Source organism: Rhinoderma darwinii, chromosome 2 (assembly GCF_050947455.1).
Source record: "Rhinoderma darwinii isolate aRhiDar2 chromosome 2, aRhiDar2.hap1, whole genome shotgun sequence".
Classification (NCBI taxonomy): Eukaryota; Metazoa; Chordata; class Amphibia; order Anura; family Rhinodermatidae; genus Rhinoderma; species Rhinoderma darwinii.
In genome coordinates this window covers 84,461,892-84,479,628 of record NC_134688.1, presented here as the reverse complement: position 1 = coordinate 84,479,628, position 17,737 = coordinate 84,461,892, and the positions used below count along the sequence as shown (strand labels likewise).

Genomic DNA, 17,737 nt, shown 5'->3' with positions numbered 1-17,737 from the left:
ACCTATAATAGTCTATGGGGCTGTTTAGACGATGCGTGATTTTTGCGCTGCGTGAGTGCGTTGCGTAAAACTCACGACATGTTCTATATTCTTGCGTTTTTCACGCAACACGCACCCATTGACTTCAATGGGTGCGTGAAAACAACGCATGCCACACTGACGGTCCTGCGTTGCATGCGCGAAAATCATGCAAGAGCTGTCAAACTCCTGAATGTAAACAGAAAAGCACCACGTGCTTTTCTGGTTACAAACATCCAAACGGAGTGTCAAATACGAGATGAGCGCACCGAACTTCACCGGGTTCGGCCAAACTCGTTTTGACCGAAACCGGTAAAAAACGTTCGGGTACGCGACGTCAGGAGACAGTCACTGTCCACGGTGCTGAAAGCGTTAAACTGGTTCAGCACCCTGGACAGTGACTTCCGCTCCGAAAATCCATGAACCTGTAAAAAAAAAAAAAAGTTCTGACTTACCGATAACTCCGGTCCGACCTCCCGGGATGACAGTTAAGTCCAAGTGACAGCTGCAGCCAATCACAGGCCAAGCACAGGCTGCAGCCAATCACAGGCTGCAGCGGTCTCATGGACTGCGGCGTCATCCTGGGAGGTGGGGCCGGATGACAAGAGTGGGACGCGTCACCAAGGCAACGGCCGGGAGCCCGGACTGGGGGAAGCAGGAAGTTCTTGGTAAGTATGAAAGTCTTTTTTTATTCACAGGTTGGTGTATATTGTGATCGGAACTCACTGTCGAGGGTGCTGAAAGAGTTACTGCCGATCAGTTAGCTCTTTCAGCACCTTGGACAGTGACGGGCGTCGACTAGCCTCATCTCTATGATGGCGGCTGCGCGAAAATCACGCAGCCGCGCATCATACACGGATGACACACGGAGCTGCCAAGTGCCTTTTGCGCGCGCAAAACGCAGCGTTTTTTGCGCGCGCAAAACGCACACGCTCGTGTAAATGAGGCCTAAGTCTGCAAGTGCACATTCACCCTTAAAACACCATTTTCTTTTTTTATTCTGAAGAGGTACAAAATTCGGTGCGGATTTTAAAATATCTTTATAGCAGCCAACGCTTCATTTTCCTGATGCAAATCTTCAAATCATTTGCACAGATAAAATGTTTTAAAAAAAAATTCTGCCTGCCTGCCGCCACCTAAGGGTGGAGCTCACTGCATAGAATTTATACACAACTAAAAAAAAACACAAAAAAAAAACAAAAAACAGTACACCGTAAGCTCCGTCTAGGTTTTGCCACAGGAAGACAAAAGTTTTATCAATAAACTTGATAGCTCCGACATCTATAACTATAGAATTAGAAATGAATCCAGACAGAATGTTGGCGATAAAAACGTCATGTGCACACAGTGTTCTTCTAATAGCACTTCTAGTAATCATGGTTGTGTGTTTTACTGAAAACAGATTTACTTTTTGAGCGATTAAAGATTACTGTAATAAAAAACAAAATACCCTCCAGATCTGATAGAGCTCTTAAGAGACTTTATTAAAAACACAAATGTAATTAAGTTTACAAATGAGTTATAAACTACAGTAATTGTCACCTTTGTACAAAAGAATGGTTTTAAAAGCTTCCCATATTACACCAAAATGAAAAAAAAAATTACAAAAAGTTTCTAATTCTAGTCTAGCCTTTAGTTCTTGCCAGTGTAAGAGTTTTAGGCACGGTTTTATACATTCCCAGAGGTTTTAGAAAAGTTAATGGCTTAAAGAATACTGCCCAAAAGTACAGGAATATACTTGGAGGTCAGGTTTAACAAGGTACAAAAAACAAAATACATTGATAGCGTGAAAAATACAAATCACTAGGAAATAACCACCATCTACAACCTACAAAGTTTGTCATCAGCTCATCTCACTAGATTCCCTACATATAGACTAATCTTAAGGGGGTTTTACACAGGACGATCAGGCAGACGAGCGTTCATATAACGCTCATTGCCAATAATTGCCCTGTGTAAACAGGGGAACGATCAGCAGGTGAACGAGCAAATGCTTGATCTGCTGGTCGTATAGTTTTAAAAACGTAAAAGACTATCGCTGTCGGCAGCACATCTCCCTGTGTAAACAGGTAGATGCGCTGCCGACATGATAATAATGGATGAGGAAGAGCGATCAGCGTAACAACCTCTCGTCCCCATCCATAGCTCCGTGTGACAGGGGCAAACGAGCGCAGATCAACGACGTCTCGTTGATCGGCGCTCGCTGCACCGGCCGGTGTAAAATGGCCTTAAAGGGAACCGGTCACCAGCATTTCACCCATTGAACTCTACTCACCCCTCACTGGCCGCTGCTGTAGAAAGTTTATTGCCATTATCCCCTCTCCTAAACTCCTCCTCCGACTGTAACTAACGGTATCCAAACATTTTGCGCCTTTTATGGTAATAATCCGGCAGTCTCATTCGTTCCTCTTCATATGCCCGCCCACTGACGAAAACTGGCCCATCGTGAATGCTGTCAATCAAAAGCAAGCTGCCAATCAAAAGTAAGGAGGCCTCAAGCATTTCCAATGCAGACGGGACTCTTATGCTCATTAGCATAGTGCTGGAACACTAAATACTTAAGGTACAGAGCCATCTTAGAAGATTATAGTTAATATACATGATTTTTCACCCACTACCAGCAGATATTACTGGTTTAATAGGTGAAATGCTGGTGACAGGTTCCCTTTAACCCACAATTCTGATCTTATAAGGGAGGGTCAACATAGTCAATGGCCACTTGTCCGTTTCAAAATGGGTCAGATCTTTGATTTGATTTCAGGATGCGAAAGGCTGCACATAATTGCAACGGAAAGCCAAAGCGGGCCAAATCATTGATCTTCATCAATGACCAGGTAATATTTGGAAAACGGATTATGCCCTAATAACATTTGACCTATAGAGAATATAGACTTCTGGGCAGTTTCTCAGGTCTCCGGACAACATACTGGACTGCAGGTTACAATTACTGTATTGTCGCTCCCCGAAAGTTATTTTTCCAGCGTGCAAGCATATTTCGTTTAGTCTTTCCAGTAATGTCTACAAACAATGTAAAACATGCTGCAAAGTGGCATCATAACCATGTTAAACAAAAGCTATACAGTCCACCTAGAACTTACTTAAAACTCATTAGTATGTCATTTATTGAACACGTTGCTTCCCAATACATCTATACCCTCATGAGGCAACTTCAGTCTGTATATGGGCTAGTCTATTATAAGACAATACAGCTTATCTATTCACTAGCTCAATGTTATATAACATGGTATATCTCCTCTTAAAGGGGTTGTCCAGGATTAGAAAAGGTTTCTTCCCCCAGAAACCGCTCTACTTTTGTCCATGGGTTGTCTGGTACTGCAACGTTCAACAAATAGAGCCAATATGCAATACCAAACACAGCCAAAGAACAGTAGTGGCGCTGTTTTGGGACACTTATGGTTTGATGTACATGAGCCAAGTCAGACAACAAAAAGAAAGGGGAGTCCAGAGACAAGCCTGCACAGGAAAGTTCATAAACTGAAGATCTAGAAGTTCATCCTCTGATCTCTCAGCTAACTGCAAAGTAAATTGAAACAAAACTTGGAGCCTCTTTTGACAGAAATAGAAAGCAGTCGTTTATTTACAACAGTTATATATAGAGAGGTCACAGAATATTTTATAGGTTTTAAAAATAAAAACTACTAGCAATTACATAGGTATCAATGCTCAAAATCAAGTACAATGCATAATACACAAACGACGACGGGGGAGGGGCGGTCATTCTTTTCAAGAAGTTCATAAAATAATAGAGTATGATATATAGTGACAACAGCTGACAATAATGCATAGCTTGTAACTAATTTAACTTGTTTCCTTATAAAGTTATCATTAAGGGTCTAGCCACATGATGATAGATTAAGGCACAGTCATTGAGAAAAGAAAAAACACACACAACATCTCCATCAAATGCAAATGGCTTTCCCGATGCCTTCAAAACTAACAGAAACCTCAACAAGCCTCGGATCAAACACGACTTCCACTTCTACAGTGAAAGGACGACGCACTGATTTCATATCTGCCAAGAATCTGGTTTACACCACGGCCTTATGAGATCAGTCAACCTCTATCTAGATTTTATATAAGCAGGATACAAGATGACTAGAAATACCCTGGGGGTTAAAGCCACTGTATAAAAATACATTTTATTCTCATATGTGTAGGCTGCGTGTATATATTTATATAAAAATATGTAGGTGGAAGCCCCCACCAAATACAATTTCCAAAATAATATAAAAAAAAAAAAAGTTATGCATATTTACACGATTTCTAAAACAAAACAAAATCAAAAAACCTCTCTCCACTAACATTTGCAAAGGTGTTAGAACACGAGCGAAGGGGACACAGACACACATACCAAGAATAACGGTTACAAGTTACGTTCATTGCACCATTCTAAAACATCCAATGCCCGGAACCATAGATTCCACAACACATTTCCAATACACCGAAAGCAGCGATGACTCTTCCTTAATCCTCCAGTCAGTAACAGAGTAAAAGGGGCAAAAAGAAAGAAAATAAAACCCCACATGTATATACTGCACAGCACACAATCTATAAAAAGCAAGCGAGTTAGAGAATGTGGCAACACGAGTTTACCAGTCTGGTGCATTACGGTTATGGGATTTTATCACTCCATTGGATGTCTTCAGTTGTGACTGGACAATCCAATGCCCGGATAGAAAATAAGCAAATCAGAATTTGCAAATTAGCAGCTCCATCTTGTATTTAGTCTCCAAACTCTTGATACCCCACTCATCTACAATGGATAATTTGGTACATAACAGTTCGGACTTGTTGCTTGCACCGATCGGTATTTCAAATGTCCATACAAGCAATAAGACCAACGCACTACAGCAAATAATAACTTGTACATATAGTAGACGGATTATTATCGATGCAGGCCAGGTAAAGACAATATTGCATTAACGGCTTGTGACCACCATGACCCATCAATGTTTCTCCTGCTCAACCGGAATGTCAAAAACTTTGTGGAGAAAAGGTTATGAAAGAAAAAAATGTATACAGAATCCTACAAAATGCCAGAAAAAAAAAAAAAGGATCAATGTAGAACGCAATTTATTCAGATTAAAGATCAGCCAAAAAAACATAAAATAAAAATATTAGAGTGTACTAACAAGATAAGGCTATGCAGAGTGACCAGAGTCAATTTTGGTCTAAGCACTTGTTATAACATGAAATTTTTTGGCATTTATGTTTTTTTATTTTATGTTTTAATAGATATATATGTGTGGTTAAAAATGTATTGCTTTGACAATAATTATAAAGGTTCAACGTTTACAGGTGTACCTTAGGTTTTCCTCTGTTTTTGAAAATATAAGAAAATAGAAATATTTATTATATATATATTTATAATAAAAAAGGAAGAATAGATAAGTCCTGGCAAACATCTTTACAACCTTCACCCTAATAGGGTCAGGGGCTTTACAGTGGCTAGCTGCTGGCTCTCCTTCAGTTAATCAGAAGGCTGGTGGGTATTATTAACCTTTATATCAAGCGGGTAAAGCTAAAAATCCATTCTGCCACAACCAGATCAAGGTTTAATAACTGGAGGTTTTCCATTTGAACAAATACATGTTTACCTTCCATACAGGAAGCCCTGTAGATATCTAGAATATACGGTTAATCAACGAGGATGGAGAACAAAAAAAAAAAAAAAAAAAAAAAGGATTGCTACAGAGCACGAGTCTCCCCACATCACGGCTGGGAGGATAAGCTGGCACAAACTTCCATGTCACAATAGATGTTTGACACATTTCATGTATATGCTTTTGGACCCATCATTCTTTTATAGCCCAAACTCCAACAGCCACACACATTTTCCCAATTATTTACAGTCCTGCCTGAACAAAGCCCCTCAGAAGCCGTTGCCACTGATATTGATTGCCTGCAGGTCCGCCACTTGCATTAAGCCGCCGCTGGCCAGACGGACAATGCCATCAGGCGATATTGCTTCCATGGCTACCATATTGGTGGTGATGAGGGCCTGAGGGGTAGGAGTTGAGGCTGCGCTTCCGTCAGAGCCTGTCCCCGTTTCCATTGTGACTGTTGTCATGGCTATGGGTCCGACCTGCCCTTTCTTGTTTTGATGTGTTTTTATGTGCTTGGACAAGTGATCACTTCTCATAAAGCGCTTCGGACACTCGGGACACACAAATTTCTTCTCACCTAGAGAGCATAGAGGTGGATGTTATATTACATTCTGCAAGGTCAATTAAAAAGACAAACACGTTCTTTATCAACTTCAGTTACAACTTGCATAAAACAGAAGTTGGTTAATCTAATTAAAGTGAATTTCCAACTATTATTCATGTGGCCAATATCTTGAGCTATTTCATAATACATCTTTATAGCGTCGAATCCCTTGCTTCTCTTCACAAAGACGGTGTTACAGGGAATGCACCACCTCTATCTAGTTAGAACGTTTTAACTAATTATAACTAGATCGTGAAACAAATTTGTTTATGGTCTATTTTTATTTTCAGATTGTAGATTTTCTTATTCTATTTTCTGTACATGATTATGGGGGCCACCATCTTTTGCTTGAGATGCTGTCAACAGCATTTAGAGATATGTTTTGCAGCAGCCACATGGACCATAGGAAACCAGTCTGGAGATGACCCATTGACTTCTATGGGAGAGTTGTCTAGACATGCTCTGTGACCTGTGTAGAGGTCATTGTGCAGGGAGGGGGAGGAGAGGAGCTGTGTCCATCACTAAGTATCAATGGGGAGTCCTGTGTTACCTATATAGAGGTGTTACCTTTCAGTGTAATCCTGCTTGTGATAATAATGAGATTACGTGATCTCTACAGAACAGGAAGTGTCAGTCTATTGTGAGGCGATTCCATCCAGAGAAATCCCATTAAAACCGTATACCGCACGTCGTGAAGCTCTCAATATCACTGTCCACGTGTGGACAGTGACGCCAGAAGCTACTTCAGGGTCAGGGATTTCGGTATTGTAGCTCCTGACATCACTGTCCATATATGCAGTGACTTCAGTAGCTTCCCAAGGCGACCCATCCCACTGTATGTCAAACAGTGGGATACGTTTTGGCCTTCCGTCGGAGGTATACTTCAGAAGCCCTCCCGACTTATACCTCTGATGGAAAACCGAAACATGATGTGAAGGGGGCCTTAGGCCTCCCATACACGAGTGTGTTCAGTCCGTGATATACAGTCCGCATGTCGGCCGCATTTCCCGGACCGAACACTTTAATGAGCCGGGCTCCTAGCAAAATAGTTATCTATGACTCTAGGAGTCGCTGCCTCACTGCGGGAAAACTGTCCTGTACTGTAATCATGTATTCAGTACGGGACAGTAGTTACGCGGGGAGGCAGTGACACCTAGCGTCAGATAACTACGATGCTAGGAGCCCGGCTACCTGAAGTGTGTTCGGTCCGGGAAATGCAGCTGACATGCGGACCGTATATCACCTATACAAATAATCCTAGAATCTTGCAGTTTTCACTCAGTCTATTGTGAGGATCAGTGGCCAGACACTTCCTGTTCTGTAGAGATCACTTTTCAGCCATCTCATTATCATTACAGACTACGGTTGTCACAATACCAGAATTTGGACTTCAATACCGATACTTTGTGTAGTATTGCGATTCTCGATAGCAAAACGATACTTTTCCAACAATAATTTTTTGATGACACATGGTGTGATGAATTTTGACCCTCCATGTGCCTCAAATTAAAAGTAATTAACCCCATCATGTTTCTCAGTCATAATGGATGATGAAATTACTATTAATGTGAGGCACAGAGATTTAAAATTCATAATAGGGATGTCACGATACCAGAATTTGGACTTTGATACCGATACTTTGTGTAGTATTTGCGATTTCGATACCAAAATGATACTTTGCCAACAGTAATAAAAACAAAAAGTTCTTCCGTTTTCTGATGTGAGGCGCGAGGTGGGTTTACTTTTGAATGTGCCTCACATTAATAGTAATTAACCCCATCATGTTTCTCAGTCATAATAAGTTAATGTGTGAGGTACATGATTGTGTTAATTACTATTAATGTGAGGAACATGGAGGTGAAATTCATCATCGCACCTCGTGCTTCACATTAATAAGTGATAGAAAGCAGTTTTTTTCCCACACATCATAAATGACGCTTACATTTGTTGTGCATTTTATTACGGTTCGCGACGATACCGAATGTGTGTATATTTTATGTTATAAGACTTATTTTAATGTTTATTGTAAATAATGTGTGTGTACTTTAAATTTTTTATATTAAAGAGGCTCTGTCACCAGATTATATGTGCCCCATCTCCTACATAATCTGATCGGCGCTGTATGTAGATTGCGGTTTGTCTTTTGAAAAACAATCATTTTTGAGCACGTTATGAACAATTTTAGACTTATACTAATTCATTTCTTAATGCCCAACTGGGCGTCTAACTTTTGACCAAGTGGGCGTTGTAAAGAGTAAGTCTCACAAAAACTTTACCGAAGTGTCGGGAGTGTGAATAGACATCGCGTCCTGGCTGTACCCAAGTATGTCCTGACAGGAGATATGGACCCTGGGCTATCTGGCCATATATGGTGTGTGTCACAGGAATTCCCTAATGTGATCCAGGCCCCCCCTTCTCATTTTCCCCTTGAATGCTGCAGTCAGCTTTGATCGCAGCATTCATGGGAATAGCTGCAGAGATCAGGTTTCTCTGATCTCCGCCGTTAGCGGGCTGAGGCCATGTACAGCCATTGCCCCGGTAATGACAAGTGTCCGCGCGGTCAGCATGAAGTGATGCGACAGGCGATGCACTAATGAGCGCCGGCACTGAAGAACGAACATGTGTGTTTTGCATTGCGCCCACCATGTTCTCGGTGGTCTTCAGTGCCAGTGCCCATTAGTGCAGCGCGGGCAAAAAACACATCGTGCTGACTGACTGTGCGTACACTTTCAGGAGCAGGGCAATGGCTGTATTATACACCCGCAGACCCGCTCTGACCACATTTATGTGTTACAATACTAAGATGTGCGGCCGCACAGTTTAGGATTGAAACACATGAATTAACCCCTTCCCCCTGCTTGCATTCTGGGCCCTAATGTCCAAGCCATTTTTTAGATTTTTCCATTGTCACATTCGAAGAGCTGTAACTTTTTTATTTTTGCGTCGGCATAGCTGTCTAAGGTCTTGTTTTTTTGCGGGACAACTTGCAGTTTTTATTGGTACCATTTGAGAGTAGATGCGACTTTTTGATCACTTTCTATCACATTTTTTTTAAGTCAGGATTAACAGAAAACAGCAATTTTTCCATTGTTTTTTATTTTATTTTTTACGGCGTTCACAGTGCGGGTTAAATAATGTAACAGCTTTATAGTCGGGGTCGTTACGGACGCGGCGATACCAAATATGTGTAACTTTTTTGCTTTATTGTAGTTTTTTTTAATAGTAAAGCATTTTGTAAGGGGAAAAGCTGGGTTTTTCATTATTTTTTTTTTCACTTTTTTTTTTTAATTAACTTTATTAAACTTTTTTTACTTTTTTACTAGTCCCACTAGGGGACTTCACTATCCTCCGATCGCTATTATAATACACTGCAATACTTTTGTATTGCAGTGTATTACTGCCTGTCCGTTTAAAACGGACAGGCATCTGCTAGGTCATGCCTGCGGCATGATCTAGCAGGCATTCGCTCCAGGCAGACCTGGGGGCCTTTATTAGGCCCCCGGCTGCCATAGAAGACACAGACACTCGGCGATTTTATCGCCGGGTGTCAGCGAGATGAGAGGGAGCTCCCTCCCTCTCTCCAAAACCATTCAGATGCGGTGCTCGCTATTGTGCACCGCATCTGAAGGGTTAAACAGGTGAGATCGATACTAATATCGATCTCACCCGGCAGAGCAGGGACGCCCCCAGCCCTCAGCTGCTTCTGGCAGCTGAGAGCAGGGAGATTTCACGGCTCCCTGCTCTGTTTACTTTATTCTACAGCAGCGACGTAGTTTGGCGGCGCTCTAGAATAAAGCCCACTAATGACCGCCGTAAAAAGACGTATCGGCGGTCATTAAGGGGTTAAAGGTATTGAATCGATTGAGGGTGCACGGCATTGCAATAGTATCAAAGTTGACAAATCGTGCAACCCTATTACAGACAGGATGACAATAGAAGGTAACACCTGTATATAGATAACACAGGATCCACCATTGATAATCGTTACTGTACACAGCTCCTCCCCCTCCCGGCACAATGTCCTCCGCACAGTTCACAGAGCATGCCTAGAAAACTCTTACATAGAAGTCAATGGGTCAGCTCCAGACTATAGTTTACTATGGCCCATGAGATTGCTGTAAAGAAGCAGCTCAGGTAAGATGGCTGCCCCCATAATCGCACAGAAAAAATAATTTTAAAAAAGTAGACAATTAAAAAACGAACTAAATAGGTCATACATTACCTTTAACAAAAAAAAAAACAAAAAAAAAAAAACCACATGCCTACATATTTTACTGCTCAGAAAAATAATACGGTCTACATCTTAGGCTACATGGAAATTTCTTGCAAAGACATTCAAGGAGTCCTGACGAACACCAAACAATGTATATCGTGATAGGATTATGTAATAATCACACCCAACAGATGTCAGAGGAAATCGAGAAGTCAAATGTGCTACTGACAGTAGTGCTGATGACTGAGCAGTGGTCATAGGAGTGTGGCTGACAAAACCTAGTAACCGTACAACCCTACATACTTTACTACCGAAAACTCACCAGTGTGGGTACGCTTGTGCCTCTGCAGCTCATCACTGCGGGTAAAACGTTTTCCGCAGAACACCCAAGTACACACAAAAGGTCTTTCTCCTGTATGCCAACGTAAGTGAGCCCTCAAGTGTGATGTCTTTCCATAAACTTTACCACAGCCTGGTATGTGACAGATGTGCTGTTTCTTCTTCCCTGGGTCACTTGAACTTCTGAGAATTAAAAAAAGTTTTGAAAATAGTATTAACATTTTTTGTAGTATAATGAATCAAAACACCACAAGTTAGATCTGCAAGAACACCATCAGCAAATGAAAAGCAGGGAGAACTTGCCATGTTATAGTAAGAGAAACCCATGTTTTGTCATAAAAGCGGAAGTGACACAGGATATAAAAATAAAAAAAAAGAATCTACTTTTATAAATTAAATAAAAAGTCTTATGTACAATTTTTTCCTATTTGTGTTTTTTTCTTCCCCATGTCATGATATTAAATAAATCGTGCAGTTTCCACACTGGCCACGGAGCCTGCACAATAGGCGGACGCTTCCTGTTCTGTAGAGATTACATTTCAGCTATTACTCTGGGGCAGAAGTCATTTTGTTAGGGTTACAAATTAAATACCTCTATTTTACAGCTGAGGGCGGGATCACACTATTGACAACAGGTGATGCAGACCACTCACACCCCCCTCCTGCACACGTCACAGAGCATGCTTACATGATACTTCCACAAGTCAATAGGGTATTTTTGGAGCAAAGAGCCACATCAAAGAGCTGCTCTGCCTTTAGAGGATAATCCTTCTATGTATTACCTGGACAACACATTGATTTCAATGAGCGCCGTCTAAAACTTGAATTCTCATGCAGGGAAGAAAAAAAAAAAAAGAAAAAAAAAAAGTCTAGCCAGCACCCCCTTCCTTTAATGTATGCAGGCTTTGGTGGTGGTACGACTGCATAAAACATCACTTTAGAAGTCACATCACAAGGATTCCGCTAGATTTGTAATGCATACCTTCCCTCACTGTCTTTACAGTAAGGACAAGTACAGGCCTCCCTGCGCATTCGCCGTCCAGGTTGGGGTTGAGGATCTGGGCTTGTTTCACCCTCTTCCATGGCAGAATGATCCTCATGTAATCCGTCACCAGCAGTATGAATGCTTAGGTGACCGCTTCCATCTCCTGTTTTGGGGAAGGAAATAAAATCAACGTGGCATTGAACTTTATCTCAGGCACAAAGATGGCTTCAGTTTGACCTCGTTAGATAAGGAAGCAGAACTCTATTAAGAATATTAACAAACTGAAGCAAACTAGCAAAATTGTGCCAGTATAACCTCTGCCCCCCACCCCTCATATTAAAATGCATGAAAACAGTCAGCAGTTAAACCTAATCTAGAATTTAATTTCTGAAGACCAGGATATTTTTGAGAGGAAAGAAAATCCCTTGAAATAAAGCAATGCACAGTGACTCCTTGTGGAGAATATTGTCCCTGATTAAGCGGTTTGCATGGAGCCTCTACCGCTCCCTACTATGCATAAGGCATCATTTTTATACCTATTTTACCAATTATGTGAACTTTTTTGGTTTATTTGTAAGTTTTTTGAGCACTCAAACTGCAATGTAGCTATTCTTATATGCACAATAGCTTCAAAGAAATATAAGTAGGTCTATACCCTTTATATATATATATATATATATATATATAAAACGCATAATCTATGCTGCACCCCTTGTTGATGGTATACACATTTTTTCAGCATGTAAGAACCACGGTTGCCTTTTTTTAAATTTACTTTGATCAAATACAAGAGGTGCACAACACGCACGTGGTCTATGGTGGTAGTGGTGCAAAAAGCAGCAGCATCATACCATTATATAAACATACTCTTACCAAAATTAGTAAACTTACTAGTAATTAACACGGTTATTATCCTAGATCTATAGGATTCATGTAACTGCAAGGATCACTAAATGGAATGTTTGGCTTGTTGTGACTACTGGTGAAGGTGGTAGGTATGCTTGCTGTGCCTACTGGGCACATGGTGCCACAAAACTTTAAGGCCAGGGAGGAAAAAAAAGTTATCAACTTGCATGCACCTTGTCAATTCTTCTGAATAAAACCATTATCACACATACACAATACATATATTAGGGTCGGACAGAACCTGAATGACAGGGTGAGGTTTCCCTTCCAACACCTGGGTACTTAAACCCAATGCTACAAACCTAGATCTAGGCCGTGAATGACAACTCAGATGGTCAAATCGCTTGTTCGTTACTTTCCAATTGTAATACTCTGCAGAATATGATGGCGCTGTATAAATAAAGATTACTATCACTACGGACTTTAGGGGCCCAAGAAATCAGTCCATGAGACTTTGCATTGGCTACCTGGATCCTGAAAAAAACCAGTAACTTGTGCCACCACTTCACACATAAGCCTATTAACATCAGCCAACAATTACAAGTAAAGTAGAGAGCAAGGAGTAACAGACATACCAGTTGCATTAGTGATCGTCAGAGGAACCCCTTGAAGCTGGTGTACTTGTATTCCAGAGGCTCCTAAGGCACCTAGGTTAATGGTCTGAAGGCCAGACATTGATGAAAGTTGAGCAGCATTCAGGGTCAGTGTGCCAGCTGACATGGAGTTGGCAGCATTCCCCGACTGCCCCAGAGATACACCTTGCATGGGAGCAAGAGTGATTGTCTGAGTTTGAGGATTTTGAACCTGTAGGTTTTGCAACTGGATGGTTTGCCAAGTAACCTGCCCATTGGGTCCCACAGTAGGAGTACGGATTATGATTGGACCAGTGTTAGGCAAAGTTTGAAACTGAAGATTCTGGAGGGCATCTTGCGAGATGGCTTGTGTACTGAAGGTTTGGCCAGAAAGCTGTGCAGCTTGTAAAGTCTGGATAGTCTGTCCACTTTGAAGAAGCTGTGGCTGAATGAGAATCTGTTGCTGTTGTTGCTGAGATTGGTCACCATCTTTTTGTTGGCCCTGTTGCATAGCGCCACTGTTCTGATTAACAGCGTCAGCAACCAAGCTCAGCTGACCACTTGATCTGTGAGAACTCTGAACTTGGACATTGGTCCCAGATGTGCTGCTTCCACTGCTACAGTTCAAAAGATTCACACTATTCGCAGTGGTGCAGGTGGAGAGACTATTGGCATTTGTAAAATAGGCGTTCGCCAGCTGTGCAGAACTAACACATGAAGTAACAGGCTGAGAGTTCTCCTGAGTACCACTGCTCAGTGTCACTGACTGAGATGTGGGTGTCATTGCATTCACAGGGAGAAGGGTGATATTGCCGTTAAGAGAAAGAGGGAGGTTGGTTAAGTATTGGGTCTGCCCTGAAAGGACATTGTTGCTTAGATTCATCCCCTGAATAGGGACAGCTTGCTGAAGAAGGTTGGGCATGGTAAGTATATTTCCTCCACCAGCACGATTGGTAGTAATTATTTGTTGATTGGTAGCTGGGATGATCTGCAGCTGTCCGGAGGCATCCTGCTGAACATTCACCTGAGGGGCGGTGGTAAACTGCAGCTGTTGCCCATCCATGGTTTGGAACTGTGGTATAACTTGATACTGAATGTTAGGCATTACACTCTGAAGACTGGCCAGTACCTGCTGATTCTGCACATTTGGGGAAGCTGCTACCACATATTGTCCAGGAGCTATTGGACGGTTCTTGGAGGCATCTCCTCCGGATTGGTCCTTGGATGTAGATATGATCTGCCAGCCGTTGGCTGTCTGTGTTATTTGGGCAGTGCTCAAATCCAGTTCTTGTGCAACCTGCTGCTGGCCTGCACCATTTCCATTTTCTGGAGGTTCAATTCTACTGCATGTGGCTGCCAATAAAGCCAATGGAGAAGGCTGGGAGTCCTATCAAATGTGAAACAAAATAAATAGACAATGTAGGACATTAAAAGTAAAATTATGATATTTTTTTTCTGTAAAACAAACTATTAAAACAAATAAGTGTTAGTTTGTGATGTCTTTGTGACAACTTTATTTGACTACAAGGACATGGCGTCACAGCAGCCAGCATTCACACTGGATGGGTCTCGAAGATAGAGTTTTTATTGGTAGATACATAGCTGATGTAGACTGTACTGACCATGTCAGTGACGCAGCCATTAAAAAAAAAACAAAAAAAAACCACGCAAACAGCCATCCATCTCATGTCTCTTCTTTGGAGCCCTCAATATGCAAGAGGAGACACAAACACCAAGCCAGTTATCAGGCAACTAAGCCAACACAGGGTGACAATTGCAGCAAAAGGAATTACAATAGAATACACAATACAATTTTAACACACACACGCACAAGATTTAAAAAAACAACTTTATAGGACAGATAATTTTATAAATAAATGGCTTTATTGCACCTGACAATCAGTGAAGTAATAAACTCCCATGCTCTGTTTCAGAAACCAGCAAACTCAGCTGTGTATATCCCTTGGTGAGAATAAGAGTCCCTGTGGATATTTGGAATTATTTACAGTACCCAGAAGACTTACTGTGCCCCATAACACCAGCACCTGATGGGACCCCCCCCCCCCCCCCCCGACTGACAGCGGGGTCCACTGGGCTTCCATCATTTTGATGGGAGGATTAGCACTGTGGACTTTGCTAACAAGGTCTGTTAAGGCTCTTTTCCACAGGCCATTGATCGCATTCATATGAACGCGCAGTCCCGATCATTGGCCAATGCTTGTTCATCGTCTGATCGCATAGTTTATGCTGCCCAAAATAGTCTGGTTGTCGGCAGCACATCTCCCTTGATAAACAGGAAGATCTGTTGCCGATATGATGGAAACGTATGTGGACGAGTGATCGGAATAACTAGCGCTCGTCCCCATACTAGCTCATTGTGAAAGGCACAAAACGAGTGCAGGGCAACGAGCGATCTCGTTGCTCGGCGCTCGTTTTTAATGGCCAAAATTGGCCAGTGTAAAGGGACCCTTATACAGACCACGATGTAATAAACAAATGTAGCGTTGACACGGTGTACTTGCACAGGTACACAATCGAGTCACATTATTATGACGACAACCTCCTACTTTTGACGTTGGCAGCGCGTAGCTAATGAAGGAAGTGATACGTTGTGGGCTGGCTTGGTGGGTATACGAGGTGTACGATAGGCTGTCTGAACACGTCACTCGTTGATGCCATGGGTAAAAGGGGCGATTTATCAGACCTGCAAAAAGGTATAATTTTTGGCTTTCGGGCCTAGATTGGCACCATTTCTCAAAAGCGCAGTATGTGAAGTGTTTGCGTGCTGCTGTGGTGAAAGTGTATCGTGAGTGGAAAATGGCACCATTGAGAATAACCAACGTGGAAACTGTGGAGCACCACGTGCCATTGATGAGAGGTGAACGTTGGCTACGAAGGTATCTCCGATGAGTCACGTTTTCTGAATCATCGAACGGATGGACGGTGACGTGTCAGGCGAGAAACAGAACAAACACCCTGCAACCATTGCTGGAAGAACACAAGCTGGTGGCGGCAGCATTATGGTCTGGGGAATTTTTTCATGGCATTCTCTGGGCCCACATATCCATGTGGAAGGTATTCTGAACCGATTTGGGTATGAATCAAGACTTCCAAGTACTTCCCCGGCCCCATAATTAGCCAGACTTGAACCCAATTGAGCATCTGTGGGACCACCTCAATCGCTCTATGGATCCTCCCCCACGCACCCTCCAACAAATTTGGGATGCACTGCAGTCAGCATGGCTCCAGATACCGGAGACAACTTACCAGCATCTTATTGAGTCACTCCCAACCCATCTACCTGCTGTCCGTGCTGCACACGGCGGTTAGCTGGACATTAACAATGTGACTTGACTGTGTAGTTTTCTTAAAAATAATGCTAACAAAACCATCTTATACCAGTGCACCATTGTCTCTGCAGTCAGAACGTACAGCCAAAGGATCAGTCCTCTGCCCATGTGATAAACAGGACTATACAAATCGGGGAGGCTCATAAAAACAGCGCAGCTTCTATTTCTTATAGTGCTTTGTAATGATATATATATATATATATATATATATATTTTGAAGAAAAGTCCCACAGAACTCCATGTTAGTGATAAATATGGTGGTTTATTAAGCTAGCACCAGCTGCTACGTTTCCATACTGCTATAGGACCTTTATCAAGCTTTATAAAGGGCCTATAGCAGGACGGAAACGTTGCAGCTTGTGTTTTTTTAATAAACCACCATTTTTTTTCCCACTAAGGCTATGTTCACACGGGGTATTTTGCCGAGTTTTTTGACGCGGAAACCGCGTCGCAAAACTCGGCAGAAACGGCCCGAGAACGCCTCCCATTGATTCCAATGGGAGGCGTCGACGTCTTTTTCCCGCGAGCAGTAAAACTGCCTCGCGGGAAAAAGAAGCGACATGCCCTATCTTCGGGCGCTTGAGCCTCCGACCTCCCATTGACTTGAATGGGAGGCAGGAGAAAGCGTATTTCTCGCTGTTTTATACCCGCGGCGCTCAATGGCCGCGGGCGAAAAACGGCGCGATAATTGCCGCGAAAATCGGCGTGCAGGGAGAGGAATATCTGCCTCAAAGTTCCAAATGGAATTTTGAGGCAGATATTCCTCCCCCAAAATACTCCGTGTGAACATAGCCTAACACGGAGTGCTGTGGGACTTTCTTCAATATTGATCTATATCCCCTGGATCTATATCTATTTATATATTACATACATACACATATATTGCTTTCGGGGTCAGAGTTTTATAAAACAGTTTAGGAGTCTCCCTTAATGTGCCATTCACATGAGAACCAGCATTTACAACATGAGCTGGTCTCATGGCTGCCGCCATATTTAGTCTTTTGTAGTAAATGATTCAGGAAAGTGTCCACGTGTAGAACAGTAAAACAATTGTTTATTGAGGAGTAGAACTTATAAACAGGACAGTGGAGTCGGTAGAAACAAAACCCCAGTCTTGGTATAT

General features: G+C 42.2%; 1 protein-coding gene across 1 annotated transcript in view; it reads right to left on the bottom strand.

The window, feature by feature from the left end:
* Positions 1–1,476: 1,476 nt before the first annotated feature.
* The window catches only part of SP1 (Sp1 transcription factor), a 31,528-nt gene continuing 15,267 nt past the window's right edge, over positions 1,477–17,737 (bottom strand). Inside the window, exons 3-6 of the mRNA XM_075851846.1 lie at positions 13,268–14,651; positions 11,784–11,949; positions 10,785–10,984; positions 1,477–6,222 (exon numbers count right to left, since the gene is read on the bottom strand). Of these exons, the coding sequence (XP_075707961.1) occupies positions 5,912–6,222; positions 10,785–10,984; positions 11,784–11,949; positions 13,268–14,651 (2,061 nt within the window). The 3' untranslated portion in view covers positions 1,477–5,911. The remainder of the gene's footprint in view (positions 6,223–10,784; positions 10,985–11,783; positions 11,950–13,267; positions 14,652–17,737) is intronic.